This window comes from Limtongia smithiae (genome assembly GCF_038497785.1).
Source record: "Limtongia smithiae strain NRRL Y-17922 unplaced genomic scaffold V1518scaffold_1, whole genome shotgun sequence".
NCBI lineage: Eukaryota > Fungi > Ascomycota > Lipomycetes > Lipomycetales > Lipomycetaceae > Limtongia > Limtongia smithiae.
The window spans coordinates 732,275-755,820 of NW_027117622.1; the positions used below are offsets into that span (position 1 = coordinate 732,275).

Sequence of the window (23,546 nt, forward strand, 5' to 3'; positions counted from 1 at the left end):
CGTGGGAGTTAGATCCCTCCCGCCGCTCTGATCGCGATGGCTAACACAAGGTTAGGTTTCACGCATCCACATACCGCAGAGCAGACGCAAGTCAACCCATGCTACTATAAAAGCTGATATCATTACGGCTACTCGTGAAACAAAAGCACAATCTAGTCTGGACAAATCACAAAAGACAACAAAAGTAGAGAAATGGTTATGTATCAAATATATTTATATCAGACCGGTGTCTCTGGAACCGCCTGCACGCACGCGGCAAGAGGACATTAATCTACAAACACGCCAAAATCACTCTATCGAGAGACGCGACATGCACATAATTACCGACTGCTCGCCATAGCCTCATTACAGCTCCTTACTTCTTGCCACCGGTGGTGGGGAGGCCGACAGCGGCCTTGAAGGAGTCATAGATCAACCACTGCAAACCGGTGAGGGTGCCGATCATAACAATACGGACGGGGAGACCGTTCCAGAGACCCACGAAGCCAATCTTGGAGTAGATTCTGGAAACAGCGGCGCCAACAGACTCACCAGCCTCCTTCTCAGCGTTGATCTTGGAGACCATGACATCAGCGGGGTGCGAGACAACGGCGCAGAAGACACCAGCAATGTAACCACCGAGGAAAGAAACACCAGTCTGGGCAAGCATAGAGTAATCGCTCTTGTCCTTAGGGAGGAAGTTGTAGATGGCCTCAACGGTACGCTCGAACGACGCGAACTTAACCATGGTGTAGGGGACCTGGCGAGCCCAGAGGGGAGCAAGACCTTTGTAGAGTCCGCCGTAGCCCTCAGCGGCAACGACCTTCTTGAAGCCGTCCATAGCCGAGGAGGCAAACGGAGGAAGAGTGGTCTGGGTGCGGACTTTAATAGACTCCCACGGGCACAGCAAGATATCAGCGAGGACCTCAGCTGAGGCAGATGCCGCGAGGTAAAGAGCAGTACGGTAGTTGTGGGCAGTCTCCTCACCGACGATGTCGGCGTACTGCTTCTTGAACAGCTCGTAGAAACCGTACTTGCCAGCACCTTGTAGCTATTGGGAGGAACGGAGTTAGCAACAACACACAGAAAACCGCAAATCCGGATCACCGCGGGCCAGCCGGATATAAGATGAGTGAACATACCGAGTAGCCGATCATGGTGGCACCGAGACCGGTGAAGATACCGCCAAGGCCATCAGACTTGATGATGGTCTTCCAGGCCTGGAAGTTGCTGGAGTAGAGAGAAGCGTCAACCTGGCGTCTGCACTTGACGAGATCAAGGGGGGTCATGGCAGAGTGTGTGGGACCGCAAGCTGCAGACAAGTCAATTAGCCTCAATGCACCGACACACAAGTCTGCGTCCGCGCAGACACCAAACAGCACTCACCCGCGATACCGCCGAGCGTGCACGCGGCGTAGTATTCGGGAGAGTAGAGGACAATGCCGCCGGAGGAGGGGGCAGCAGCGGCATTGACGAAGTAGTTGCGCGACTTCGACGCGCCGGCCGGGGCAGTGAAGGCGGCGCCAATGGCGGAGGTTGAAGGGAAGAGAGGCATGGTTGCAGCGGGCGGTGTGCGGTTCGCGACAAGTCGATGGAGCAGGGAAAGAGGAAAAGAGACGGCGGCGAGCCGCGAAGAAAAGCGCGGACGACCGTCGCGCTGCGGCGCCGAACTGCGCTCAGCGGGCCCGCGCTCTGGTTGGCTGGTCACACATCCTCCCGACCCGGGCCGCCGCTACACCAACACCTCCCGCGTTTCCGCCGCATCCGTCCCGCCGCGCGCCGCTTGTGCCGTATACGCCAGCACGCCGCGGCTACTTGCTCCCGATGCCCGCCCCGCATGTTACCCGGTCCACCGAGTGCAGATATTATTAATAACTTGATTGGCTTGTTAGCCGCCATATGCCCCTTCTAACTATCGTACACACGTAACGCACTTAACCAAGCACCCATTAACTGTACACACACCAATAGCCACTCTATCCGCGCTGCAGCATGATCCACACCACTATCCGCTCCTTCTCGCTGCCCTCCGCGTTCACGGACATGTTAGCGCCTCCTATCATTCCGTGCCGTTGCGGCGCAACCACTCTGCCAACCCTGCCTCCTATAGGCGGTGGCGGCGACGCGTGCACCAGGCACTCTACCACGTTCACGCCCGGCGTCAACTTAACCTCGTAGAAACTCTTCGGCGGCTCGTTGCCCTTGCGCACGCCGTTGCCCGGGATGATCGTCGGACTCAGTCGCCGGTTGTTGAGCGACATGTAGAGATTGTAGTGCCGCGTCAGAAGCGAGTATGACAGTGTCGGTGAGATCGTCACCACGTTGTACGCGGCAGGAAGAATAATCGTGAACGACTGAAAGACTTCGGTCTCGTGCGGCGGGAAGACAATTGAGTACGGAGGATACGCGACATGCCGCGGGTCGGCAGACACAGCAAACTGCGTGATTAACGCATCCGAAATTGCTGTACAAGGTCAGCATATGTCAACGGGCACATTTCTACAACCAACACTTACTTTTGCCCGGTAATCGCAATCTTGACTCTTCCTGAGGCCGCGAAGCTGACTGGCTTACGCCTCCCTTCACAGGCGCATCACCAGGCGACTGTGCTGCCACCGGCATCGCAGAAACTGACGACACCAAACCGTTGAGCGCGGCGGGTGCTCCTTGCAAGGCAGCTGTGCCTCGGAAACTCGGGCTTGCTGCTTCCGATGCTCTTGTAGCCTTCCTGCCGATACTCCTGCTATATTCCATCGATTCCGTCTCGCCATCGCCAGGCTCTATGGCCGATGAACTGTGTGAATCAGTCTTCCGTGGTCGTCCACGCCCGCGCTTAACCGTAGGGCCCGGCACCGCGCTCTGTGGCGACATTGACATCCCGGTCGTCGGCGTAGCATCAGCAGGTGTAGAAGGTGGCTCGTCCGCTTTTGTCGATGGAGAGCCTGCTTCCACCGCTAACGGTTCTGGCTTCACTGCAGGCTTTGGTTGCTTCGTCAGATGCAACTTGATCTTCTGCGATGGCTTCTCCGCCTGGTCCGGTTTGCCTGTCTTCTCCGACTTATCCTGCTTCTCCGCTTTGACAAATTTATCTGTCTTGTCCTGCTTCTCCGCCTTGGCCTGATTGTCCTCCTGTTCCCGTAATGATATCTTCAGCTTTACCGAGCGCGCGGCAGCATCGTCGCCTTCTTCAGCATCGTCCACTTTCCGCTTCTTTGAGATCTTAATCGTCGGAACCCCAATCAGTTCATTGTAAGCCTTCTTCTTCTTCTCTAGCCGATGCCTGAAAGCTCTCTGTGATGATTTGTCAGAAACTCGTGTGATTCTTGTTGTATTTCACTTATCATACCTCGAGATGGTTAGCGTCAAGATAAACTTGACTTTCTTCCTCGTTGAAAAATCTCGCATTGTTGAATATCAGTATCATGTCTCTTTCAAATTCGTCGAACGTCGCGTATTTGTTGGTGCTAGCTAACCGCTGTTGTAATGTCAGTTAGTACAGCTCACGCAGCCGTCACAGCTAATTTCCAGCTCCAACTTCGCAACACATACCCTCACAGTGTTCAGCGACATTGGGTTATGAATCACTTGATAGTACTCCGGGTATTCATTGGCGTCTGGCTCGTCCATGAACAAGGCTGCGTAGTATCGTCCGCGTTTGCTGTCCGTATCATCGACGTCAGCTACGCGCCCTCTCGAGTCAAAAAATGCTTACCACGCACCCTGTTCGTAAGCCGGCAAGTTGGTCGACTAGCTCGATCATCATATTCTGGAGCTCATCCTCCCTTGAAGCTTCCGTCATCTTAGGTTATGTTGTAGTGAGTGCGTCGGCCCGCGCGCGTAGACGCGTTCTATACGAAGCGATACACGCATTAGCAAGCCCTCCACGCGACAGCACAAGGCAAAGAACATACCAATCAAAAGGACCTAAAATGCGCTGATCGAGAGAAAGAGATCCCCGATGTAGATTTTGTCGAGCTTTGTGCACAGGCTTGCTCTTCGCAGAATGGCAGAGGCGCGGTGTGTGGTGCGTACGTGTCGGGGTCGCGGTTGCGTCTAACCTCCAACTACCAGCGGAGAATCGCGAAAAAAAAGCTGGCCGGGGACAGCTGTGTTTTGATCCTGAAAGCTTGTGTCACAGGCGGATAAAACAACACGCTTGCCATCATCACCTCTGCGAGCGCTGGCGCACAAACTTGCACCCATCTGTCACGTGATTATAGCGTACTAAAATCACAGACAACACGTCTGCCACGCTCACGCGCCCCTTGGCCAAGTCGCGTCAATACGCGTCACACCTCGTGTTCGAGCCTGATCAGACTTTTCCTGCGCCTGCCGCCGCCGCCTCCACGACATCACACGAGCAGATCCGTTTCTTTTTGTACTCTGGACGTTCTGTATTTCGTTTCTTCGCATCGTATTTGTCTTTTTGTGCTGTAGAGCCGGTGCAGAACATCATCGGCTCTGACGTCTCATTGATCCACTTCGTACACAACATTATGGAAGCCAGGCCACGCCGCAGACAGCCCCGCATGCTGACAGAATCGGAGCGCGCTCGGTTAGAGGAATACCAAGATCTAATTCATTACTCCAGCCGGTATGTTCTGCTCATCAAGTCCTGCTCGCAATTTGCAACGTAGGAGGGGCACTGACAGTTCAACGAAGGTACTCAGACGACACGCACGAATACAGGCATGCATCACCCGCCACTGCCTTTTTATGATACGACCCTAACAAGATGCACAGACATGTCACCTTGCCCAAAAACATGTTGAAAGTGATCCCGCGGGACTATTTCGACTCCGAAACCGGCACGTTGCGAATCTTGCTAGAAGACGAGTGGAGAGGGCTTGGAATCACCCAGAGTTTGGGCTGGGAACACTACGAAACACACGGTATGCATTCTTTTTAGTGTATAGCATGTCAAATGCGCTGGTGTTGATACTAACTGTCGCGAATAGCTCCCGAACCGCACATTTTGCTCTTCAAGTCGGTAACCCATATATTTTCCCACACCCTTGCTGAATGCTAACTCTAGTCCCCAGGCGACCAAAGGATTATTAGAGAAATAGGACATCATAGTAGGTGGCGCATGGTTGCAATATATCCGGAGTGTCAAAGATGGCTACGTATAAACCATTCGTTGAGGGTTCTAGTTAAGGCGAGATTCAAACGATGCCCATCCGGGTAGCGGCATCCAAAGTCTGCGCGAAACTCCGAGCAGAAATTCACAGGAGGCTTGAATTGCAGCTGTACCACGCCCTATGGGAAGGATGCTGCGTAGATGGATGGATAATTCAGGAATTTGACAATTTTCTGTTCTTGTAACTCGTCAGTATGCCTCTGATACCAAAGCATATTGTTGTGTCATATTTATAATTATAAAAATTCGTAAATGTTGTGTATGCGCGATAACTAGTACCTCCAGCATACATGCCTATATACTATACATCGATCCATTACTAATACACGGCAAGGAAAAGACCAAAAAATAGTAAGCGACCAGTACATAATCCAAAAGAGCTTAAGAAAACTAGCTAACTGGCACCAATGAAAATAAGAAAATTCATATGTACAGCGCAATACAAAAATCAAAGACGACTTTCACAGCAGACTTATCCAAACACAAAGCAACAATTCATACGAGCAAAACATAAAAGATTCAAATTCAAATCAAAATTAACATCATGGTTTGAGCATTCTTAACCAAACAAGTACATACAACGGCTATTGGTACTTTTTATTAATCAGATCAGGTCGCAGCTCGAGCTCCAGGCGGAGTCTATATCTCCGCTGGACTTCCTCGGTTGTGACCAATGGTCCTATTCGTCGCCAATCTCGCAACGCGACCGCAATGGTATCGCCAAGCTTCATGCGTCGCGCAATTTCAGCGTAACGGAACGTAGCGAGCTCGGCATCGTAGTTAGGTCCCAGCCGCCAGAACACTGTCTCAGGGTCCTCGACAGCCTCCAACTCTTCACGTCGCAGCTGTGCTTTCGATATCGGCTTTGCCAGTGGCTTTTCCACTTCAGTGCTTCCCTCAGCGGAGGCATCGGCCATAGACTCCGTCTTGGCAGCCATGCCGGCCGCTGTACTGGTGACGGCCGTGGTCGTTGTCTCAATCGCCTTCTCCGCAGTATCGACAACAGGAATCTTCGTCGTAATGGGCTTGGGTACATATCCAAGCGGAGTGTCGTAGCCCTCGCCAGCCTTGAGATAAATACCGGCGTTGCTGAGATCAAGCAGAATTCCTTGCTCGTACGCCTTCATGGCACCACCAGCTTCGTCGATCTTTCGCACACGATTCTCTTCTCGCCACTCGTCGGGCGTGACTCTGCGTGCGCTAGTCCAGCCGATCTCGGTCAACAGCTCGCGGGTGACTTCAGGCACCTCCTTGAACACATTCATGGAATATGGATTGTACCCGCCAAAATAGAAGACAAGGAAAATAACGAACACCTTCAGGACGTGGAAAATGAAGAAGGCAATCTCGACCGCGGGATCGGACTCCACCTCATCGATCTCAGAGTCCGTCTCTGGAAAGAAGTGAATGTACGCCTTTGTCACTAGCGCGAAGAGTGAAATGCCGGGCGTCGGTGATATGAACCCAGGCAGATCCGAATAGAGCCATCCAAGAAGGATCGTGGAAACTGCAAACCAGCGGCGATAATTGGTCTTGAAGATTGGCACAAACAGCTGACCCTCGCGTGCGATGTCACCAATGCGCTTTGTCTCGTCTACAGGCGTCAATTTTCCACTGTGGTTGAACAATAAGGCGCCCTCGGTAGTGACAAAACCGGGTGAGGTCGACAGGTGAAAGCCGACGGGCTGGTGCTTGTAGAAGAAGGTTGGGGTGAGCACCAGCGGGAGCAGCTCGAAGATGCGATGCAGAACTGCCACGGGAGCTTCTCGAGGAAGACAGAAGCAATAATCCTTTTCGTTGTCGCCATTTAGACGGACGTAGATATCGATCTGCTTGTCCTTCTTGACGGGCATCGCCGGTGAAGCAGCCGAGGTGGCTGTGGCTGTGGTTGTGGCTGTCGAGGCCGTCTCGGCCGCGGCAGCATCAACTTCAGCAGAGGGCGGCGCGACCTGTGCAGAATCGGACATCGGGAGGAAGTGCGGCTGGTAGAGTTGCGGGTGGGGGAGGACGTCGAGGGCGGATGCAGAAGCGGCAAGGATGCGGAGGCGGACAAGAACGCTGAGGAAGAGGGATAGGTAGGGAGGGCGATACAGCGGGGACAGGAGCAGGGCATGGCCCGTGGGCAGACAGGCAGGCACAAGCCGAGAGTCGACAAGTGGGCCGAAGTAGATAGGCGGCCCTCTCGCGTCCAAGCTTTCTCGAAACTTGCAGCATAATCGTGACTGCCGCAAGCGCATGGCAGTCGCTTAATGCCCTTTAGCTTTGCCAGAAACTTCGCGCTCGACCCTCGTCGCTCGTAGATGCGGAGGGCGGAGACGTGTCTAACTTGGCGATAGCGCCAGGAAGCATACACCAACGTGAGCGCGGAGTCATGTGTACGGAGAACTGCCTGCCCTGCCGCCTGTGTGGGAGGACCCTACACGACCGCAGCTATCAGCTAGCTACTAGCAAAACTCTCTGGCAGCAAAGCTGGCCCAGAAGGCTTTTGTCCTCCATCACGAGCCCGGAGAATCCCTGCCTCCCTTCATCTCCCAAGCCGCCCACGAACGTATGAGACCAGAGAAGTTGATAAGCATGCCAGCGCGTGTCTGCGGCGCGATAGCAGCGCTAGACAGTCGTACACGGCCATCTGCAGACCGTTGCGCCTTCGTCCGTGTTCGTCACTATCCCCGGGCTCTAAAATCTCTCCATATCCTCACAGGTCGGCGTGCATCGCGCGCAAATGAAGTGCAATTCTTGAGAAGCTTCGTACTTGACTTGCACACAGGCACAGCATTGCCATTGCGGCGCCACCCACTCATCAACGTAGCATCAAGCCATTAAACTATTAAATACAAGAAGAATCTACTTGGTTATGCAGACAAGTAGTATGTGATATGATATTATGATACAGCCCCCATATTTACCGAGCTATCAATAGTTAATCGCACATCGAAAATATGAATTCCTGGACATCCCGAGCCGAAAAACACAACATAAGAGCAAAACTGTGATAAAAATGTGTTCCATAAAAATACACCAGGTATAATAGTTAGTAGTTCTCAGAATCTATTATTTGTAGTCATGCAAGCAATATGCACTTTCGTCGCCTCTCCGGCCGCAGCTCTGGTCCGTATCGCCACGCTCTCGTAGGATCACCGCATCTGTATACTACAAGACATCTCGCTTGGCATCCATGACACCTTTCCGGATGACATCCTCAACGTTCCACCGCAGCCGTTCGCCGTGCTCGTCCACTTCCGGGCTAAATTTCAGACCCGCCAAGTCGCCAATCTCTGAACAGGCGCGAAGAATAGTATCCAAATCGTCCTTGTTCAGAGCAGCGGAAATGCAGAATCTCACTCTCGAGCTAACCAGTGGCGTAGCAGGATATCCAACGACAACCACAGCAACTTTTCGTCTCAACATTTCGCGAGAAAATGAAGGCATCCTGGCGGGAGAGTATAGCATGAGAGGAATAATAGGACTGTCGTCGTGGCCTAAGATAATAAAGCCAAGACGCTTCAATCCGAGACGCAAGTAGCGGGAGTTGAATGCAAGACGCTGCAACCGCTCCTCGCCCTCGCCTGGAACAATCTCACCCAAAATCGTACGGAGAGAAGCCTCGATCTGAGCCAAAATAGGAGCAGGCATAGCTTCAGCATAAACATAGCCCATGTTGCCCATCTTCAATGCATCGATCGTAGCTTTGTCAGCGGTGATATAGCCGCCAGTGGCACCAAAAGACTTCGTAAACGTGCCCATGAGAATGTCGACCTCACTCGGGTCAATGCCGAAGTAATCGCAAACACCACGACCGTGGGGTCCCACAGCACCAATGGAGTGCGCTTCATCAACATAGAGGTAGCACTTGTACTTCTTCTTCAGAGCAACAAGCGCGGGCAGGTTTGCCATGGTTCCCTCCATCGAGTACAGACCTTCAACAACGATGAGAATCTTCTTCCACGGACGATGAGTACGCGGCTGGCCCTGGCTGATTTCTTCTCTCAGAAGATGCTCCAGATCCGTCATATCGTTATGCTTGAACGTCCGAATAACAGCACCAGACATACGCGCACCAAATCGAATCGACGCGTGGTTGAGTTCGTCTGACAGAATCAGACAGCCCTTAGACATAAGAGACGGGAACGCAGCTGAGTTCGTAGCGTAGCCCATAGAAAACACCATCGCCGCCTCCTTGCCAACAAATCTAGCAACCAGCTCCTCAGTCTCAATGTGCAAGTCAGTCGTTCCACTCTCGGCGCGCGGGCCGCAAGACGATGTGCCGTATCGTCGAATAATCTCCTCCGCAGCATCTGCACACTGTCCAGACGACTGAGCAAAGCCAAGATAGTTATAAGAAGAAAGATTCAGGCAATCAGTCTCCGTGCCGGTAAACTTGAAAGTCTCATAAAAGTCATTGGAGACGCGGTCCATAAGACGAATATATCGTCCAGGTGCGCCAACAGTTGGTCGCGAGAAGCAGTCACCCAGACGATCCTTGAGTCGTCTCACGTAGAAAGAGTCGAAATCCGAATTCAGCGGTGCATAGCCCTGTAACTTGTTAGCAACACAATATTCCCTCATGTACAACAATACGTATCGCCCGCATTACGATCGATAAAGCCTACATTTTGTTCAATTAAATTGACATACTTGTCCTTCAGGAGACGCTTGCCGAAAAAGTCACGAATATGCCCCAAAATGATCAATATTAAGTACGAGATGTAGGTCGTGAGAAGGTAAAACATAGCAGGCTCGACCTCGGCGGGGTCAGGAATGGACAACCCCTTCGGATGATGAGAAATATAGCGGTGCGACGGATGCGAAATTGGCGCAAACTGCATCGACCGCTTCTTCAGCTCATCTTCGCTCAGATTACCGGTAGCTCCATTACTGTAGCTGATAAGACCGAGCGAAGGCACCGCCAAATCCGCCGTCGAACTTGGCGATGATGATGTTGACATGCTTACAGACCCACTCGACTGTTGAATCTGCGCCTGTGCTTGAGCAAGAAACGATGCCAGCTTGGTCGGATTAGAAGGCATGACGTGTCCTTAACGTAACGAGGAGGAGTGCGATGCAACCAGGCGCGCGCGAGGTAAATGCGGTTCGTGACGAAGAAAGAAGGGAAGCAAGAACACTATGGGCAGGCGAAGCGACAAGCCGGGGAAGGCGGCAAGAGCGCGCGGTCCAGCCGGTGCTCCGAATGGCGTGGCTGACCGCCCCAATGCCTGCCTGATGCAGTTAGCGTAATTTCCTGTTACGGTTAATGACTGGGCTTGTCGTTCGTTTACGGCGATTTATGCATTCCTTTTGGTACTTGCTGGCTTGCGCTAGAACCAATTTGGTTACCCATCACATGATTTTGCGAAAGCCTAACCAGCTCGTTTCATCTTCGTTCCATCCCGCAGCAGGAATTCGATCGCTTTTACCTTCTACGAATCCATCAAGCTTCTTGCTTCGAGCAAGTAACAAATCTTTCAATAATCTTCGGACAGTCGAAGAGACTTGTAATTGCATTTGTTCAGATGGTGCGTCATCGATATTTCAAGGATTTCGTAGCCAGGATGTAACCCGGCGCTTCCGCAGGACGAAGTCGACATCCGGTGATTGCCGGACCGGTCCGAAAATCTTAGAACTTCGTATTGGGACTTCGCGGGATTTGGTACGCCTATTTTGTGCGCGTATAAGTGCGTTAAGGATGCACAATTGCCACTCAATTAAGTTGCAAATATATGCCCTAAGTGGCAACTGCATCAAACTTTTGTGCACAACGCAGATTATGTACAACGAAAATGGATTCGCTGGATAGTTACCGCCTCTAGAACTTCTTGTAATCGACGAACGGCGATTTATCCACCCTCAGATATTTCACGAGCCGTCATTAGATAAAATAGGTTCTCAAGGTTAACACACTTCCTGCTATACAGGTTTACTTTCTATTGACCGATGTCCACATTTGCTTTCTTGGACATCAGAGATGTAAATCTGTTGCAGAGATTGACCTGGAGTTAGTTTCACTTAGATAGCAGAAATGATAAAATTTGCGCCAAATATAGTATGATAATATTATTGCTGTCAAGCCGTTTCGGGCAGATGAATAGTCTCATGAATGCCGAGTATTTGCCATATCCTCTCGGCAAACTTGACTTCAAAATACTTTCAAAATTTAGCAGCTAATTCAGACAGCGAAGTTATCGCGAACTTTGACTTCAAGCAACGTCTTAATTTCAATTACAAATTTATTATTCGCATTAGGTAGCATAGGCGTAGGTCTTCGGCATTTGAAAAATTCGCATGAAGTCTCTACTGCCTTTTTTACTTCTGCTTGTCTCGCCAGTGAGAATCAAAGTTGTCAGGAATTAAGTTGGGTTTGCCTTCAACCGCATAATTTTGCCAGCTTCCAACTACCCCTACTTTGGCAACTTACAATCACAAAGACTACGGTGAACAGATGGCTCCGTAGAATCCGCAACGCAGACAGATCGCGAGCGGATATTGAGCGCTCGATATAGCTATGACGCCGTCAAAAAAGTTAAGGGTCCACTGATCATGTTTGCAAGCGGCGCTTAGCTGTCAAAAGAACGTTTCGCTTCTGCCACGAGCCGCACCTCTGTGAACAGAGAAGTTTAGTTTTCTGTCTCGTGAATCGTGTCTGATAAAAAGTGCGACCCGTCAAGCAGTCCTCCAGGTAGCTCCGCAGTTGCAGACCCGAGTCCCCATGTCCTACCTCTTGCTTGCACACTGCCGTAGACCAGATGCATCATCATATGTGCCAGAAGAGGGACTCGCGGAGTTATGACAGTGAAAGACTTTTATGCGCACTAAGGTCCTAACTGCTCTAGTCTCTAATAATGAACTAGCCATGCTCTACGATTATGTTGCGCTCTGCTAGTCTTCTAGTATTCCTTCTTAGCTAGATCTTGAATTCATCAATGATCGTTAGACAGAAGCACGCATACGCAGGCCACGCAAGCTGTCTGAGGCTCTGAGCAGCTGTGACAGACCTGTACTGTGACAATTGACACCACGAAGTATGAAATCGCTTGGCATCACGAGTGCCGTGTACCCATGAGCTCAGAGCAAAATACAATGAACACTCAACAAGAAGACAGTCGCGCTGAAGACATACATAATAGGAACACATGAACCGAGCAGAGCAACTATATACTCGCTGATTGAAGAAGTAGTAGATACCGACGAGAGAACAACTTTAGTAACACATCTGAGTTGCGGTGGATCCACATAGAGGAGACCAGGAGAGTGCTCTGGGACGAAACAGCAGGACGGCACTCACGATGCTAGGGGGACATGTGGCGGTGGCCATGGCCTACTAACTAGTCCGAGAGCAGGACGACGCTGCCAACTCCAGGCTCTGACGTCAGACGTCTTGACGGAATCCCCGACTCTTTGTCCTTGTCCGCAATGTTCTCGCCTTACATATCCCCACTGAGCGCACGACGGACTCAATTTGTAAAAAGTGCCTGCCAGTTGCTACACACCGTACCCAATTGAGATGTGTCGCGTTTGCCTGTCGCGTACCGTGAGCGCGCATGTTGTTATGGGAACGGCGATCCTTGGGTCAGGCGGATTGGCAACAGGAGTTGCACCGCCACTCTTACCAAAATTAGATAAAGTTTACACACAGTCATTCAGGGGGTTGTCGCGACCCGGCTCTCACGGAGACACAGTTGTTGTCAGGAAGTGATCAGTCAGCACTCAGCAGCCGATCGAGGCCAGTACAATGCAAGCTCTTATATTTTTAAGATATCAAGCAGTTCTAATATCCCGGATTGTTATAGAGCGGGCTGATCTCATGAAGCAAGAAGTCGGCAATTCTTGCTACGGCTGTCAGATCACTCATGCAGTCTGTATTTTGAATGATACCAGTCAACTGTAGGTCTACAACACATAGATTCTGACAGTAGTACGTACACTCTAGCCTAGAGTACATCAGCTTGTTTAGCAAACACCATCAGTAATTCAAACACTCGATGATACTTAAATTTTGATTGTCGCATGCTTACGAATGCTTCACCTCCAAAAGAACTGCCCATTGAGAACATCGTTCTAGTTGCCTTACATACAGAGACGGTTGAGGCGTGTCATAGAATAGACCGGCGGAATATGAGTGATTAAGCGAAGGGAGCAGTTAGTTGAGGCAGATACGGCGACACGGCAGTATTCCGTCGACCGTTTGACGTCAGGGAGCAAAATTCCAACCATTTCATTTATCAGCTGCGGCCTGTGATCTCGGTACTATATTACACACTAGACGCTCGGCAGATGAAAGCCTAATTGCTCCACTATTTTTAACTGCCTACTCTGGGGTAGTACACGACCACGGAGAGCTGGAATGATTCTACGCTCTATAACTCGTGCAGAGGTGGAGGTATTTACTATGTGCATACTGCTTATGATACCCACCTGATTATCGTGGTGTTGTGGCGCCAGTTACTCGCTGCGCTGCCATTGGCGGCAATTCCTCTCGCGGCAGAAGCGGCACACGGCGCGCGCAAGGAACTTAGCTAGTTGCTAAAATACAACTAACTTGACCTTGCACCGCGTTTTTACTCCTGCTTAATATGGCGTATAGCCGACATTCAGCGTGACTGTCTTCTAAAGCTAGGGGTCTATAGGCTCGGAGCCGGGGCGAAGGACCTCGTGGACACTGGATGGTGGCCTGCCGCCTGGATATGCTTGACCCGAGCCGCGAACTAACGGAACAGCCACACTGGTAGAGTTTTCTAGTCAGGAACAGGACCAGCTGTAGTGAATAATGGCGTTCAGCCTGAGGGCCCAGACAGCCAGGTCAGTTGTGTACGATGGCTGGCCCGTACGACTACCCACCATGGCAAGCGCTCCATAGAGTCCACTCCACGCGGTAAATTGGCGCTGATGTTCCATAACAGCAGTCAGTGTGACATAGAGAATTACTGGTATAATATCATCGTGTGATAAATATACATGCGCCGGCTGACACGAGCGGAGTAGAGGACGTGATCAAATATTTTGGAGCTAGGGCGCCGTGCACGCAAGCCAGCCGCAGGGAGCTACCGCACCGCCACAGCTAACTATAGCTCTTCAATTGCAGCGGAACTTGATCATAGCAGAGATCCGTACGCACAGGACTGGTCGGGCTGCGACCTGGTCATATTTCTGGCCGCCTCCTCTTCGTTGTCTTCCTTGCACAACTTTGAAGGTCGCGCCACATTGCATTCGACGACTCCTCTGCTGTTCGCGTTTGCTCTTCTTCTCATCGATCGCCTGCTCTGCAGAGTGCATAATACCTGTTCACCGACGACGTTCAGAAAATCTTCGAGACCGTCGGGAAATCGCTCTTTGCTCTGAAACTTTGCTCGATCTATATATAACTCGGATCATACCGTTCGCGTTCGTTCTGTCCAATAGCACCATTAGCGACAATATTTCACATTCGAGCTAATTCCTGTCATGTTCTAAAGCTGCTCTTCTAGCGATTGATTTTGGACTGTGGTATGTGTCATCGACACTCTGAACGCTGACGTGAAGAAGCTGATCTGATCAGGACGTTGTTCAGCTCTCGTTGAAACTCATAGCTATTGCGTACCTACGTCGACACGGGGAATGTACGTATCCCAGATCTATTGATGATGTTCATTGCTAACTAGCTGGCTTGCAGATGACAACTGTTCAAAGCAATCAATACTGGCATCCGACTCAAGGAAGACAAAATGCACGTCCTATGAGTATGGTGAGCGATTATTCGCAGCATGTCCCGTCACCAGCGCCCGCTCCCGTTCGACATGTTCCGCATCTACCTTCATTCAACCAGCTCCCTTACGGCAACTCGAAGTCTATCATTGTGCCGGTGCCTCCAGTTCAAGCGTCGCAAAGTATGCCATCAGCAAACTTTGCCCAGGAAGCCCAAAAACCGATGGCATCGCGTCGATATCGTTTGGCGCATCAACAGCAAACCGAATCGGCGTCTTATATAAATGGCAGTTCACTTCCGCATTCACAGCAGCATGGGCATCATCGCCAGATATCTGGTTCAATGTACGCTCCGGAGGAGTCCACAACCGTTGACTCGCAGTACATATATGACGCGCCGCACCCTGTTCTCAGCCACCACGATTCACTTCCTAGTCAATATGTTCCACGATCACCTTCATTCATTGATCCGAGAGTGTTGTCGTCATATACGTCGCAAACGGCAAGCAATGCAGTAGCACATGGCCCCATACATCGCAATTCCTCAGAGGTGTTTGCGCCTCATCCTGATTCTCCAGTCCCTCGTACTCCTCTGCGCAGTTTGACTCCACGACCCGCGTTTCCTGGTCTCACGAACGACATGCAGCAAGACCAGTTTTCTTTGGCACAACCTCCGGTAAACCGAAGATACAGCACAATGAGCGCGCCGACTCCGAGTGGTCACTCCAGAAGCATATCGGTTGATAGCAGTATGGCCTCCACGTTTTCGACCTCGAACTATGTTCGTACTCCGCATAGGCCGGATGTCGACCGACGACTTTCTTATGTCGGTAGCATTGTTCAACCGACACCTACAAGACCGGTGACCCCTTTGGCCTCATCAAAGCTGGCGCATCAAACATCTACGGTGTCACTATCTAGCGTCAATCAACTTCGAACTAGTTCGCTAGAGCAGCAAACGGCTGGCACAGGCCAGGAAGAGCCCAGCACCAAAGTCTCGAAACTCAAGAAGACTTTTTCGTTTACTTCGCGTTCATCATCCGAGGGTGACGCGTCCGAAAAGCCGCGGAGTCGTTCTATCCAGTTTGGAAAATTGCCGGTTCAGACAGTGTTGAAGCCTGGCATGTCATCGATGTCGAAAGTTATTGACAAATTGTCCTGCGGAGGCAACCGACACTTGATCACGATTGATGGACAGAAGTCTGCCGTTCACAATTTGGAGCCTACGGTGTACGACGAGCAAGAGCAACAGTGCACCGAGGACGGAAGCAGTACCAGTGGCGATGACACTCTTGTCGATGTTCCGGTAGCCGGACCGCCCAAGAGAGCGAGCTCGCTACCGAGGAGTATTCTAAAGAGTAAGGGATTTTTTGATGATTTGTTAATATTGCAGTCTAACTGAAATTTTGTAGACCGCGAGGAAGGCCAAGTACCTGATTTGGACAGCATACCGCCTTTGACAAGACGGATGTCGACTCTATCGACTACTTCGTCTACTTCGACGGTGCACATGAATGATGGGTACAACTCCTTCAATGGTGGCCATCGCCGAAATGTCTCGCGCGCGTCGTCAGCACCGGGTGGATCGGTATCCTTCTCGCCTCACATCAAGATCTACGCGACTTGGAATGCTGGCGAATATGACCGCACTAAATCTGATCCTTCGGCATCATATCCGCAGTGGATGATTGATCAGATCAAGAAAGAAGTTAACGTATACAAGACGAAAGAGATGGAGATCCACGAGAACTCTAGATGCTACACGTACCTCTATTAATTCGACGGACGGTCACGATCAAATTTGCATAGTTATATATGGTAGTTTTGTATTTACTTGTGTTTATTGTTTTTGGTATATTACCAGCATTTTTTTTCCTAATCTCTAATTGCTAATTTTGAAAACGGAGGAACGATCAGGGCATGCCTTTGTATTTAGTAGTCCGATCGATGATCTGTATATGTTGCGTTCATAAGTAAGGAGTTTCCGGTTAATCAGAGGGTCGATGAAATGTGACACTAATATCACAGCTGCAGTAGTATGATGGAAGTCATAGACTCGATTGTTATGCTACAGCGGTGGAAGTGCGCATTACATTGGATCCTGCCGTCGTCGACGGAAAATCAACGTCTGCCACGATACAGCTGTATCACACATATTAGCTGTCTGAGCCCCCGTTAATCACGCGGTGAAGCAAGCAAACATATCGACATCTACCCGTACGCACGTCGACTGTCTTGGTGGTTGTTGAAGCGGCTATTTCATCATGAGCCCCCGACGCGCTCGCTCCGAAGTAGCCGGAACGCATCGTTATGTGGGGTAAATCCTTGCAGGATGTCACTGTTATAAGTGACCTTGGGAACGATAGTTAATTATCCAGCAATTAGTGCTCGCAGTGGCGCGTCGCGAAAACCGAAGTTGTTGTGTCGATAAATAAAAGCTAGCGATTGTAACATATAGCCGGCGGGGAAGGTGTGGGGGACGCACTGTTATCTGGACCTTGATGGTCCGCTATGCACCGCTGAGACCTGCGTCCACACCCTGCCGTAGATAGGTTGGCAGACTGCTATATATCTTGCGAAGAATTATGTCGAAAACAGACGACAGGAGGAGAAGCGCGTTTTGAATTTTGCTGCCTGTGGAGGCAGATGCCACTTCGACAGTTGTGAAGCTGTTGCAAGCACGCGGCGCCACGCATATGTCAAGAGGAAGGGCTGAGACGTTCAATCCTTCACCGAACGAGCACCGCTCCTTGCAAGGCACCAGCTCTGCTAGGAATTTTCAATGTAGCGACAATCTATGGCTTCACGTGGAGCTCTGCACGTCGGCTCGACGCAGACATCCTCTGCAGTCCCTGCCAGTGCGGTCGTGCAGGAGATGGTGCGGAGAGCGCCGGACTATCATCAGGGGCGCGGATTAATTAGGTTCCGGACAAGCCTTGGGAGTTGAGAGGGTTGTTCCGTTGGGAGTTTGGGTGGGTCCCCGGAAGGTTATCCCGATTTCGACTGCCGACGCGGAACGCACAAGGCGGCGAAGGCGGTGGCGAAAGCGGCGGCTATGCGTGGCGCTGCATGGGCGTGCCAAGGGGCGTGCTCCGCGTCCCGGCCGGATGTGCCTTTGGGGGTATTGTTATCGTGAGGACTCCGAGTTGCTCTCCGGACCCTTCAAAACTCCCACGCAATCCCGCGATATGACAATTGCTGCCGCACAATTGGCCACCCCCCAACTTTCGGCTCTAGTACCTTTGCTTTCTTGCTCTCACTAGTCCGACTGCCTTGCGCTGCTCTGCTTCGCGTCTCCCGCGACCAGGAACGCATTCTTCTACAGTGTCTAGACGCTACATCCGACACCAGCAGTCCGTATGCAGTCAGGCCACTGCAGTCGCCACGCGGGTGACCTCAACGGCTCAGCGTATGTGTCCGACGTCGAAGATATGGACTTCACGGACAGCGACCGCTGCAGCAGCTGCGAGTCGGCACTAACCACGCCAGCAACGCCGGTGGACGGCAAGCAGGAGCACAGCGTCATGTCGCGTGCCGCGCTCGACGCGTTGCCAGTGGAAGTATTTTGGAGAATATGCGCACAATTCCCGTCTCATGCTCCACTCAGCCAGCTGTCGCAGGCAAGTCGAGCACTGCATGGTGCCGCCATTCCTGAGCTCTATCGCACCGTTCGCCTGACGCCTGCATCACCGGCGTCACTTGTTAAGCTCGTCACCTACTTACCTACGCACGCGTACTTTATTCGTCGCGTTGTGTTGTCAGCGCCACAATCGCAGCAGTCTCTCTCGTACGCAAGCGCGCAGTTGACATTGGAAAGTCCGAATCCACGGCAGCCGATGATTATGGACGCGGAAGACGCGACCAAAGTCGCTTCGATCATGGAGCAACTCCCGCGCGTTCGCGCGTTCGAATGGAATGCGTGCCAGATGGCACTGCCAGTAGAGTTGATGGACACTGTGCTGCGTCTTCCTGAGCTCGCTTTTTTTCAGACTTGCTCTGTTCCAAAAAATGTACCGCAACTACCGATGTTGTCGCTAAGGTCATTGCGGATTCTACGTTTGCGGTCACTGGATGAAGCGCGCATGGTTAATGGGATTATCCACGCCGCAAAGTCAACGCTTACGAGCTTGAGCGTACGCGTCGCCGAGCGTGCCGACCTCTGCAGCTCGGTGTACAACGATATCGACGGACTGCAATTGCATCCGTGGGCTAATCACGCACCTCTGTTGCAGCAACAGCAAGCTGCCGAGCCACTGCCGCTTGAAGACACCGAAGACGCGGACTTTTTAAGTACCACGCACTTGAAATCCATGTTCTTGCGCGTTCTTCTGCGAGGCCTTGACAATGAGGGCAACAAGCTCGTCCTGGACTCTCTCGGCCTATTCAGTTTCCCTCGGGTGGACATTACACTGATCGCCCAGTGTGTGCAATTCGAGAGCCTGAAGACGCTCAGACTGGACACCATGGACAACCGTGTTTTGACGACGCTATCTGAGCAGACAGTCTTACCGTCGACTATGAAGACTCTAGATCTTACCTTCGGAAAGGCCACATTTCCGCTTACGCCGATCCCTGCAGCCGAAGTAGCATCTTCGCCAGGTGCAGAGTCTGAACAGATACCGGATTCTCGCCCACTCATGATGAGCACGCTTCTTCGTGATTTGCGCGGATTAGAGAACCTCAACTTAAAGATTCTGTGCGAGCCACATACAGAATCCGAGGTGCTGTCCATGCACATTGCACCATGGTTGCGCACACAAGATAGCCCGGACGAACACGGACGTCCTCATCACTTCGGTCGAACAGACAGCGGCAACCGGCGCTCTCGCCGGCACTCACGCAAATGGTCCGGAAGCTCTTTATCTTCCGGAGTTCACCTGAAGAAGCTGTCAATTCATGTCTGGTCCATTGCTGCTGGCCAGACTATAGTTCTTGCGCCGTGGAGTCTAAACGATTTGCGGGATCTTGCCCGATCGCGCGCAGGGAGGAACATCAAGTCTCTAGCCATAGATTTTTCGCGGAATACCACCCGCTTCGAGGATGTGATTGATCATATGAAGAAGTTTACGCATTTACGTCGACTTTATCTGAATTACACGCCGTCAGTGTATTATGGCAGCGGGATATACGATATTTGCAGAAGACAGGCGACGCTCATGAAAGGAGCTCTACCAAACTTGGAACTGCTCTGGATGAATTCAGTGGAACTTGTAATGCCGATTAGGAGAAAAGGACAAGCCGCGTCGTCGACAGCTAGCAATTCTCATGCTTCTTCTCCTTCAAGTGGCACGGCAACCCCAATTATTACTGAACACGCGCTTGTGAGACAAAACAACGCCGGCCGTTTGCAGACCTTGAATTTGCGAGGCAACTGCAACAACGGCATGGCTCTGGATGAGCCTTTGGGCTATGATGATGACGAAGATGGCGATGACGATAGCGACGAAGGCATCGATGAGCATGACAGTGATGACTTCTTTGCCGATGATGATAATTTCCATATCTTCGCGAATCGCTTGTTTTAGATTGCTACATGCGCAGTAAGGTAATGGTGTTCCGGTGTTTAAGTTAGGTATATCGGTAAGGAACGGAGGTGCAGATACAATATACATGGAAACGATAACTGGAGGTTGATACATATATAAATGGGCGAGGAGTGGTCCGGAAATAATGGACCTCTTTGCGTACCAGTGATTCTTAAGTTTCGATACTGCGAGATTGATGTATGATAGATAATGATACAGTATGAGTCAGAAGCGTATTCACTTAGTTTTAATGAGTATCATTTGTCTCGCAGATGTGTCTGAAGTGTATAGTAGAATGCAGATTCCAGCTGCGTGCTCATGTAAAGTGCAACCGTTGCAACGACATGTCGCCGGAACTTCTCATCGGGGACATCCGCAGGGAAGTCCCTGCATATCTGCGGAAGTACAACAAACTTTACAACCAGGATGTAAAAACTCTATGGCAGATAGAACTTGAAGACAATGTCGAACAATTTGAAGGTCTGCAATGATCTAGAGAGAGTTCCCTTGGATTGGTCCACTACAGAAAGAACGTCGAGCCAGGTCGTAACGATGTCACTAAATTCGCCAGAATCTCCATCAAAGGCCGTCTTTCTGGATGGCGACGCATCACAGGCCGCGGAGTTTCCAAAGTTCGCCATCCCAGGACAACCACTATGTTCAGCCCGGGACTACATCGCGGGACCAGGCACATATGTGGACGACAAGGTATCGCTTATTCCAGGAAGTTTAGTAGGTAGTGTTGTTGCGACGCTGTTGGGCGAAGTTGTTGTTACATGGCCAGCCGAGGGGGGAGAGCGAGCGTCGCCGACAATAGCAGAAGGAAACGATACGGTCATGACAAACGGAATTGCGAGCGGAAACGGAAGCGATAAGCGATCGACGTCGCGAGGATTACAACGACCATCTTCAGCATCCCCTTCGCGTGAGGGCGGCCCACGATTTGGTTCCCCTGCGCGCGACGACTCCCTCCTCTCGGGCCGCCGTCCTCAAGTCTCCGTCGTCCGCGCCGCCACAACTGGCTCCACAGTCGCCACGAACGCAGTTCCGGATGTGGGAGACACAGTACTAGTGCGCGTCTTGCGGACGACGCCGCGCAACGCGGTCGTCGCGATCGTCGTCGTCGGCGATGGCAAGCCCACCGAAGAATACGGCGGTGTCATCCGCGCGCAGGACGTGCGCGAGACAGAGAAGGACCGCGTTCGGATTGAGGCGTCTTTTCGGCCCGGTGATCTTGTGCGTGCGCAGGTGCTTTCGCTTGGCGATGGCACGAATTATTATCTCACCACAGCACGCAACGATCTTGGGGTCGTGTTTGCGATCAGCGAGGCAGCGGGAGCGCCGATGTACCCGATCGACTGGCGCACTATGAAATGTCCTGTATCAGGGACGACTGAAGAGCGAAAATGCGCTAAGCCAACTACATAACTGTATACTACAAACAAAACCACAGGGTGCTGGTAGCCGCTCAGCGTATTTCATATGTATGGTTGCGATATATGTACAGCGGTATCCATTATTTGCATAGCATGGCGTGATCACTGTATATTAAATCGACGAAGTGTTAAGAGTAATAAAAGTTCGGCAATTTCAAGCAGTCCATTTCACCGTATTACCAAACAGTATTATACTACACGACCGCAATATGGGGTATCAACCTGCACCACAGCACTAGGCTAAAATCAACAGTTGTGCAAATGCTAGCATACGAGTGACTGCAGCAGTACTAGGTATCAAAACCCAAAACCAAAAATCAAGGTATTGACCGCAACACAATCAAACATATAGCTAAAAACTTTATGAGGGCAAATAATAATATGGTGTTATCGTCAGCCGCGCCTGGCCTTCTGCAGCAACTTCCGACCCTGCTGTGTGCGGCGGTCCCACCTCTGCGACTATTGGTACGACTTTCTTTGCAGGCCTGTGCTTTACTAGTTTATCCGATTTGTGGCGTCGAAAGAGGGACTTTGCGTGGTCAGTCCAAAACTTGGTCAAGCGAGTTGTGTGCTGTCTCCTGTCTGCATTTCTGGTCGTACAAGAAGGATCACTGACCCGGTCGGGTGCGTACGCCGTGTCGCTAACATAACTGTCAAAGTCCGACATGATTCTCGATGAAGCATCAGAATGTTCGTCGGTATCGGCATCACTCTCACGGTTAACCTCATCGTTATCGGCACCACGAAATGAAAATGTCAAAGACTCCCGATTTGTCATAGTGATATGTGTATCCTCCCTCGCGATATTATCCACGTTTTCAGAAGTTGCAAGATGTTGCATGTTCATGGTGTCACTCGATGTTCGTTCGGCAAGAGCTGATGACGCCAACGGACCGGTTGAAGCTGTAGGAACAGCCACAATTTCGTTGTCCGCTATCGCGCATGCGATGCAGCTGTTGGGTGTCTCAGTAGCGGCAGCTGGCATAGCAGATTGCAGAGACACCCGAGAGAATGAGCCTGCAGTGCCATGCTCTTCGGAAGTGAGAACAGCGACGGAACACGGCCCTGACTTCTAAGACAGATCAGCAGTGTTCACGATCACCCTTTACTATTGGTGAATACTCACTCTGGTATCACGAGCTGGCAAACAACAGGCTGCCAACATGACGAGCATTCCCACTAAGAATTCTTGGCGATTGCAGACTGCATAGGAAAGCTAGTTGACATCATCACGGCGATAGCCAAGAGAAGCACGCTAGAGTCGAACGTTGATGAGTAAAATTTAGAGAAAAAATTGAATTCAAAGTGCACTATTGCAAGACGGGCGACTTCGTAGTTGAACAGAGACATCTATTGTTGATATAATTACGGTCCGGCCGACTTTAAAGACAAGTCTCGTGAGCAGAAGGCCCAGCACGCACGGGAGAAACTTCCCAACAATAAACCCTTACCTGATGCGTCTTCCAAGATTATCGTCCTCGAGAAGACCAGGACATTGGTTACCAGAACACCTGTTACTTTTACGAGAAACTCAAATTAGTATTATGGGTTATTCTACTCGACAATGCTATTCTTCGCTTATCAAAATCACGTGTGTATTGTACGTATATCATACTGGCTGTAACGCTACGGCGGTGCTGCCACATTGCTAATAATATATGCGCGACGAGCCTGCTACACAGAAATCCAGATATCATACACCACTGTCCCATATATCATGCAGCCTGCTCATATAAACGATCTTGCAAGAAGAAATGAGCCAATCTTTAACGCCACGGACGAAACTAGTTT

At 51.0% G+C, this 23,546-nt stretch overlaps 10 protein-coding genes across 10 annotated transcripts; 5 read left to right on the forward strand and 5 right to left on the reverse strand.

The window, feature by feature from the left end:
- Positions 1-101: 101 nt before the first annotated feature.
- Positions 102-1,633, reverse strand: V1518DRAFT_408842 (mitochondrial carrier domain-containing protein). Its single transcript, XM_066902231.1, has 3 exons — positions 1,366-1,633; positions 1,122-1,291; positions 102-1,030 (listed from the first exon to the last, which is right to left on the reverse strand). Exons 1-3 carry the CDS (start codon positions 1,532-1,534, stop codon positions 356-358), a joined length of 1,014 nt encoding a protein of 337 aa, XP_066761939.1. The 5' UTR covers positions 1,535-1,633; the 3' UTR covers positions 102-355.
- Positions 1,634-1,819: 186 nt separating this feature from the next.
- Positions 1,820-4,138, reverse strand: V1518DRAFT_408844 (uncharacterized protein). Its single transcript, XM_066902232.1, has 6 exons — positions 3,891-4,138; positions 3,699-3,827; positions 3,529-3,637; positions 3,326-3,454; positions 2,496-3,270; positions 1,820-2,443 (listed from the first exon to the last, which is right to left on the reverse strand). The coding sequence occupies exons 2-6, from the start codon at positions 3,776-3,778 to the stop codon at positions 1,956-1,958; spliced, it is 1,581 nt and encodes a 526-aa protein (XP_066761940.1). The 5' UTR covers positions 3,779-3,827; positions 3,891-4,138; the 3' UTR covers positions 1,820-1,955.
- A 576-nt stretch (positions 4,139-4,714) lies between these two features.
- Positions 4,715-5,048, forward strand: V1518DRAFT_424524 (regulatory subunit of cyclin-dependent kinase; the record flags this gene model as incomplete). The annotated part of the gene is made up of 3 exons (XM_066905868.1): positions 4,715-4,871; positions 4,938-4,969; positions 5,022-5,048. The coding sequence occupies 3 exons, from the start codon at positions 4,715-4,717 to the stop codon at positions 5,046-5,048; spliced, it is 216 nt and encodes a 71-aa protein (XP_066761941.1).
- Positions 5,049-5,304: 256 nt separating this feature from the next.
- Positions 5,305-7,613, reverse strand: V1518DRAFT_408854 (glucose signaling factor 2-domain-containing protein). Its single transcript, XM_066902233.1, has one exon. The coding sequence runs from the start codon at positions 7,354-7,356 to the stop codon at positions 5,704-5,706; it is 1,653 nt and encodes a 550-aa protein (XP_066761942.1). The 5' UTR covers positions 7,357-7,613; the 3' UTR covers positions 5,305-5,703.
- Positions 7,614-8,105: 492 nt separating this feature from the next.
- Positions 8,106-10,258, reverse strand: V1518DRAFT_17655 (pyridoxal phosphate-dependent transferase). Its single transcript, XM_066900828.1, has 2 exons — positions 9,730-10,258; positions 8,106-9,652 (listed from the first exon to the last, which is right to left on the reverse strand). The coding sequence occupies exons 1-2, from the start codon at positions 10,144-10,146 to the stop codon at positions 8,270-8,272; spliced, it is 1,800 nt and encodes a 599-aa protein (XP_066761943.1). The 5' UTR covers positions 10,147-10,258; the 3' UTR covers positions 8,106-8,269.
- A 4,328-nt stretch (positions 10,259-14,586) lies between these two features.
- V1518DRAFT_17845 (uncharacterized protein) lies at positions 14,587-17,031 on the forward strand. The gene is made up of 3 exons (XM_066900833.1): positions 14,587-14,709; positions 14,763-16,152; positions 16,207-17,031. The coding sequence occupies exons 2-3, from the start codon at positions 14,763-14,765 to the stop codon at positions 16,569-16,571; spliced, it is 1,755 nt and encodes a 584-aa protein (XP_066761944.1). The 5' UTR covers positions 14,587-14,709; the 3' UTR covers positions 16,572-17,031.
- Positions 17,032-17,801: 770 nt separating this feature from the next.
- V1518DRAFT_408866 (uncharacterized protein) lies at positions 17,802-20,592 on the forward strand. The gene has a single exon (XM_066902234.1). It carries the CDS (start codon positions 18,154-18,156, stop codon positions 20,317-20,319), a length of 2,166 nt encoding a protein of 721 aa, XP_066761945.1. The 5' UTR covers positions 17,802-18,153; the 3' UTR covers positions 20,320-20,592.
- On the forward strand, positions 20,485-20,878 carry V1518DRAFT_408867 (uncharacterized protein). The gene has a single exon (XM_066902235.1). It carries the CDS (start codon positions 20,540-20,542, stop codon positions 20,774-20,776), a length of 237 nt encoding a protein of 78 aa, XP_066761946.1. The 5' UTR covers positions 20,485-20,539; the 3' UTR covers positions 20,777-20,878.
- V1518DRAFT_408868 (uncharacterized protein) lies at positions 20,727-21,934 on the forward strand. Its single transcript, XM_066902236.1, has one exon. The coding sequence runs from the start codon at positions 20,782-20,784 to the stop codon at positions 21,745-21,747; it is 966 nt and encodes a 321-aa protein (XP_066761947.1). The 5' UTR covers positions 20,727-20,781; the 3' UTR covers positions 21,748-21,934.
- Positions 21,852-23,143, reverse strand: V1518DRAFT_408869 (uncharacterized protein). Its single transcript, XM_066902237.1, has 2 exons — positions 22,882-23,143; positions 21,852-22,827 (listed from the first exon to the last, which is right to left on the reverse strand). Exons 1-2 carry the CDS (start codon positions 22,927-22,929, stop codon positions 22,117-22,119), a joined length of 759 nt encoding a protein of 252 aa, XP_066761948.1. The 5' UTR covers positions 22,930-23,143; the 3' UTR covers positions 21,852-22,116.
- Positions 23,144-23,546: the final 403 nt, after the last annotated feature.

Excerpts from the sequence above, each read along its gene's own strand:
- V1518DRAFT_408842 (XM_066902231.1), bottom strand. The coding sequence starts at position 1,534 with ATGCCTCTCTTCCCTTCAACCTCCGCCATTGGCGCCGCCTTCACTGCC. Across the intron at positions 1,292-1,365 it reads CACGCTCGGCGGTATCGCGG|CTTGCGGTCCCACACACTCT; the intron begins GTGAGTGCTGTT and ends ACTTGTCTGCAG. Across the intron at positions 1,031-1,121 it reads CCACCATGATCGGCTACTCG|CTACAAGGTGCTGGCAAGTA; the intron begins GTATGTTCACTC and ends TCCTCCCAATAG.
- V1518DRAFT_408844 (XM_066902232.1), bottom strand. The coding sequence starts at position 3,778 with ATGACGGAAGCTTCAAGGGAGGATGAGCTCCAGAATATGATGATCGAG. Across the intron at positions 3,638-3,698 it reads CTTGCCGGCTTACGAACAGG|CAAACGCGGACGATACTACG; the intron begins GTGCGTGGTAAG and ends TGATACGGACAG. Across the intron at positions 3,455-3,528 it reads TGTCGCTGAACACTGTGAGG|CGGTTAGCTAGCACCAACAA; the intron begins GTATGTGTTGCG and ends ACATTACAACAG.
- V1518DRAFT_408854 (XM_066902233.1), bottom strand. The coding sequence starts at position 7,356 with ATGCGCTTGCGGCAGTCACGATTATGCTGCAAGTTTCGAGAAAGCTTG.
- V1518DRAFT_17655 (XM_066900828.1), bottom strand. The coding sequence starts at position 10,146 with ATGCCTTCTAATCCGACCAAGCTGGCATCGTTTCTTGCTCAAGCACAG. Across the intron at positions 9,653-9,729 it reads TCAATTTAATTGAACAAAAT|GGCTATGCACCGCTGAATTC; the intron begins GTAGGCTTTATC and ends AACAAGTTACAG.
- V1518DRAFT_17845 (XM_066900833.1), top strand. The coding sequence starts at position 14,763 with ATGACAACTGTTCAAAGCAATCAATACTGGCATCCGACTCAAGGAAGA. Across the intron at positions 16,153-16,206 it reads ACCGAGGAGTATTCTAAAGA|ACCGCGAGGAAGGCCAAGTA; the intron begins GTAAGGGATTTT and ends GAAATTTTGTAG.
- V1518DRAFT_408866 (XM_066902234.1), top strand. The coding sequence starts at position 18,154 with ATGCAGTCAGGCCACTGCAGTCGCCACGCGGGTGACCTCAACGGCTCA.
- V1518DRAFT_408867 (XM_066902235.1), top strand. The coding sequence starts at position 20,540 with ATGAGTCAGAAGCGTATTCACTTAGTTTTAATGAGTATCATTTGTCTC.
- V1518DRAFT_408868 (XM_066902236.1), top strand. The coding sequence starts at position 20,782 with ATGTCGAACAATTTGAAGGTCTGCAATGATCTAGAGAGAGTTCCCTTG.
- V1518DRAFT_408869 (XM_066902237.1), bottom strand. The coding sequence starts at position 22,929 with ATGCTCGTCATGTTGGCAGCCTGTTGTTTGCCAGCTCGTGATACCAGA. Across the intron at positions 22,828-22,881 it reads TGCCAGCTCGTGATACCAGA|AAGTCAGGGCCGTGTTCCGT; the intron begins GTGAGTATTCAC and ends GATCTGTCTTAG.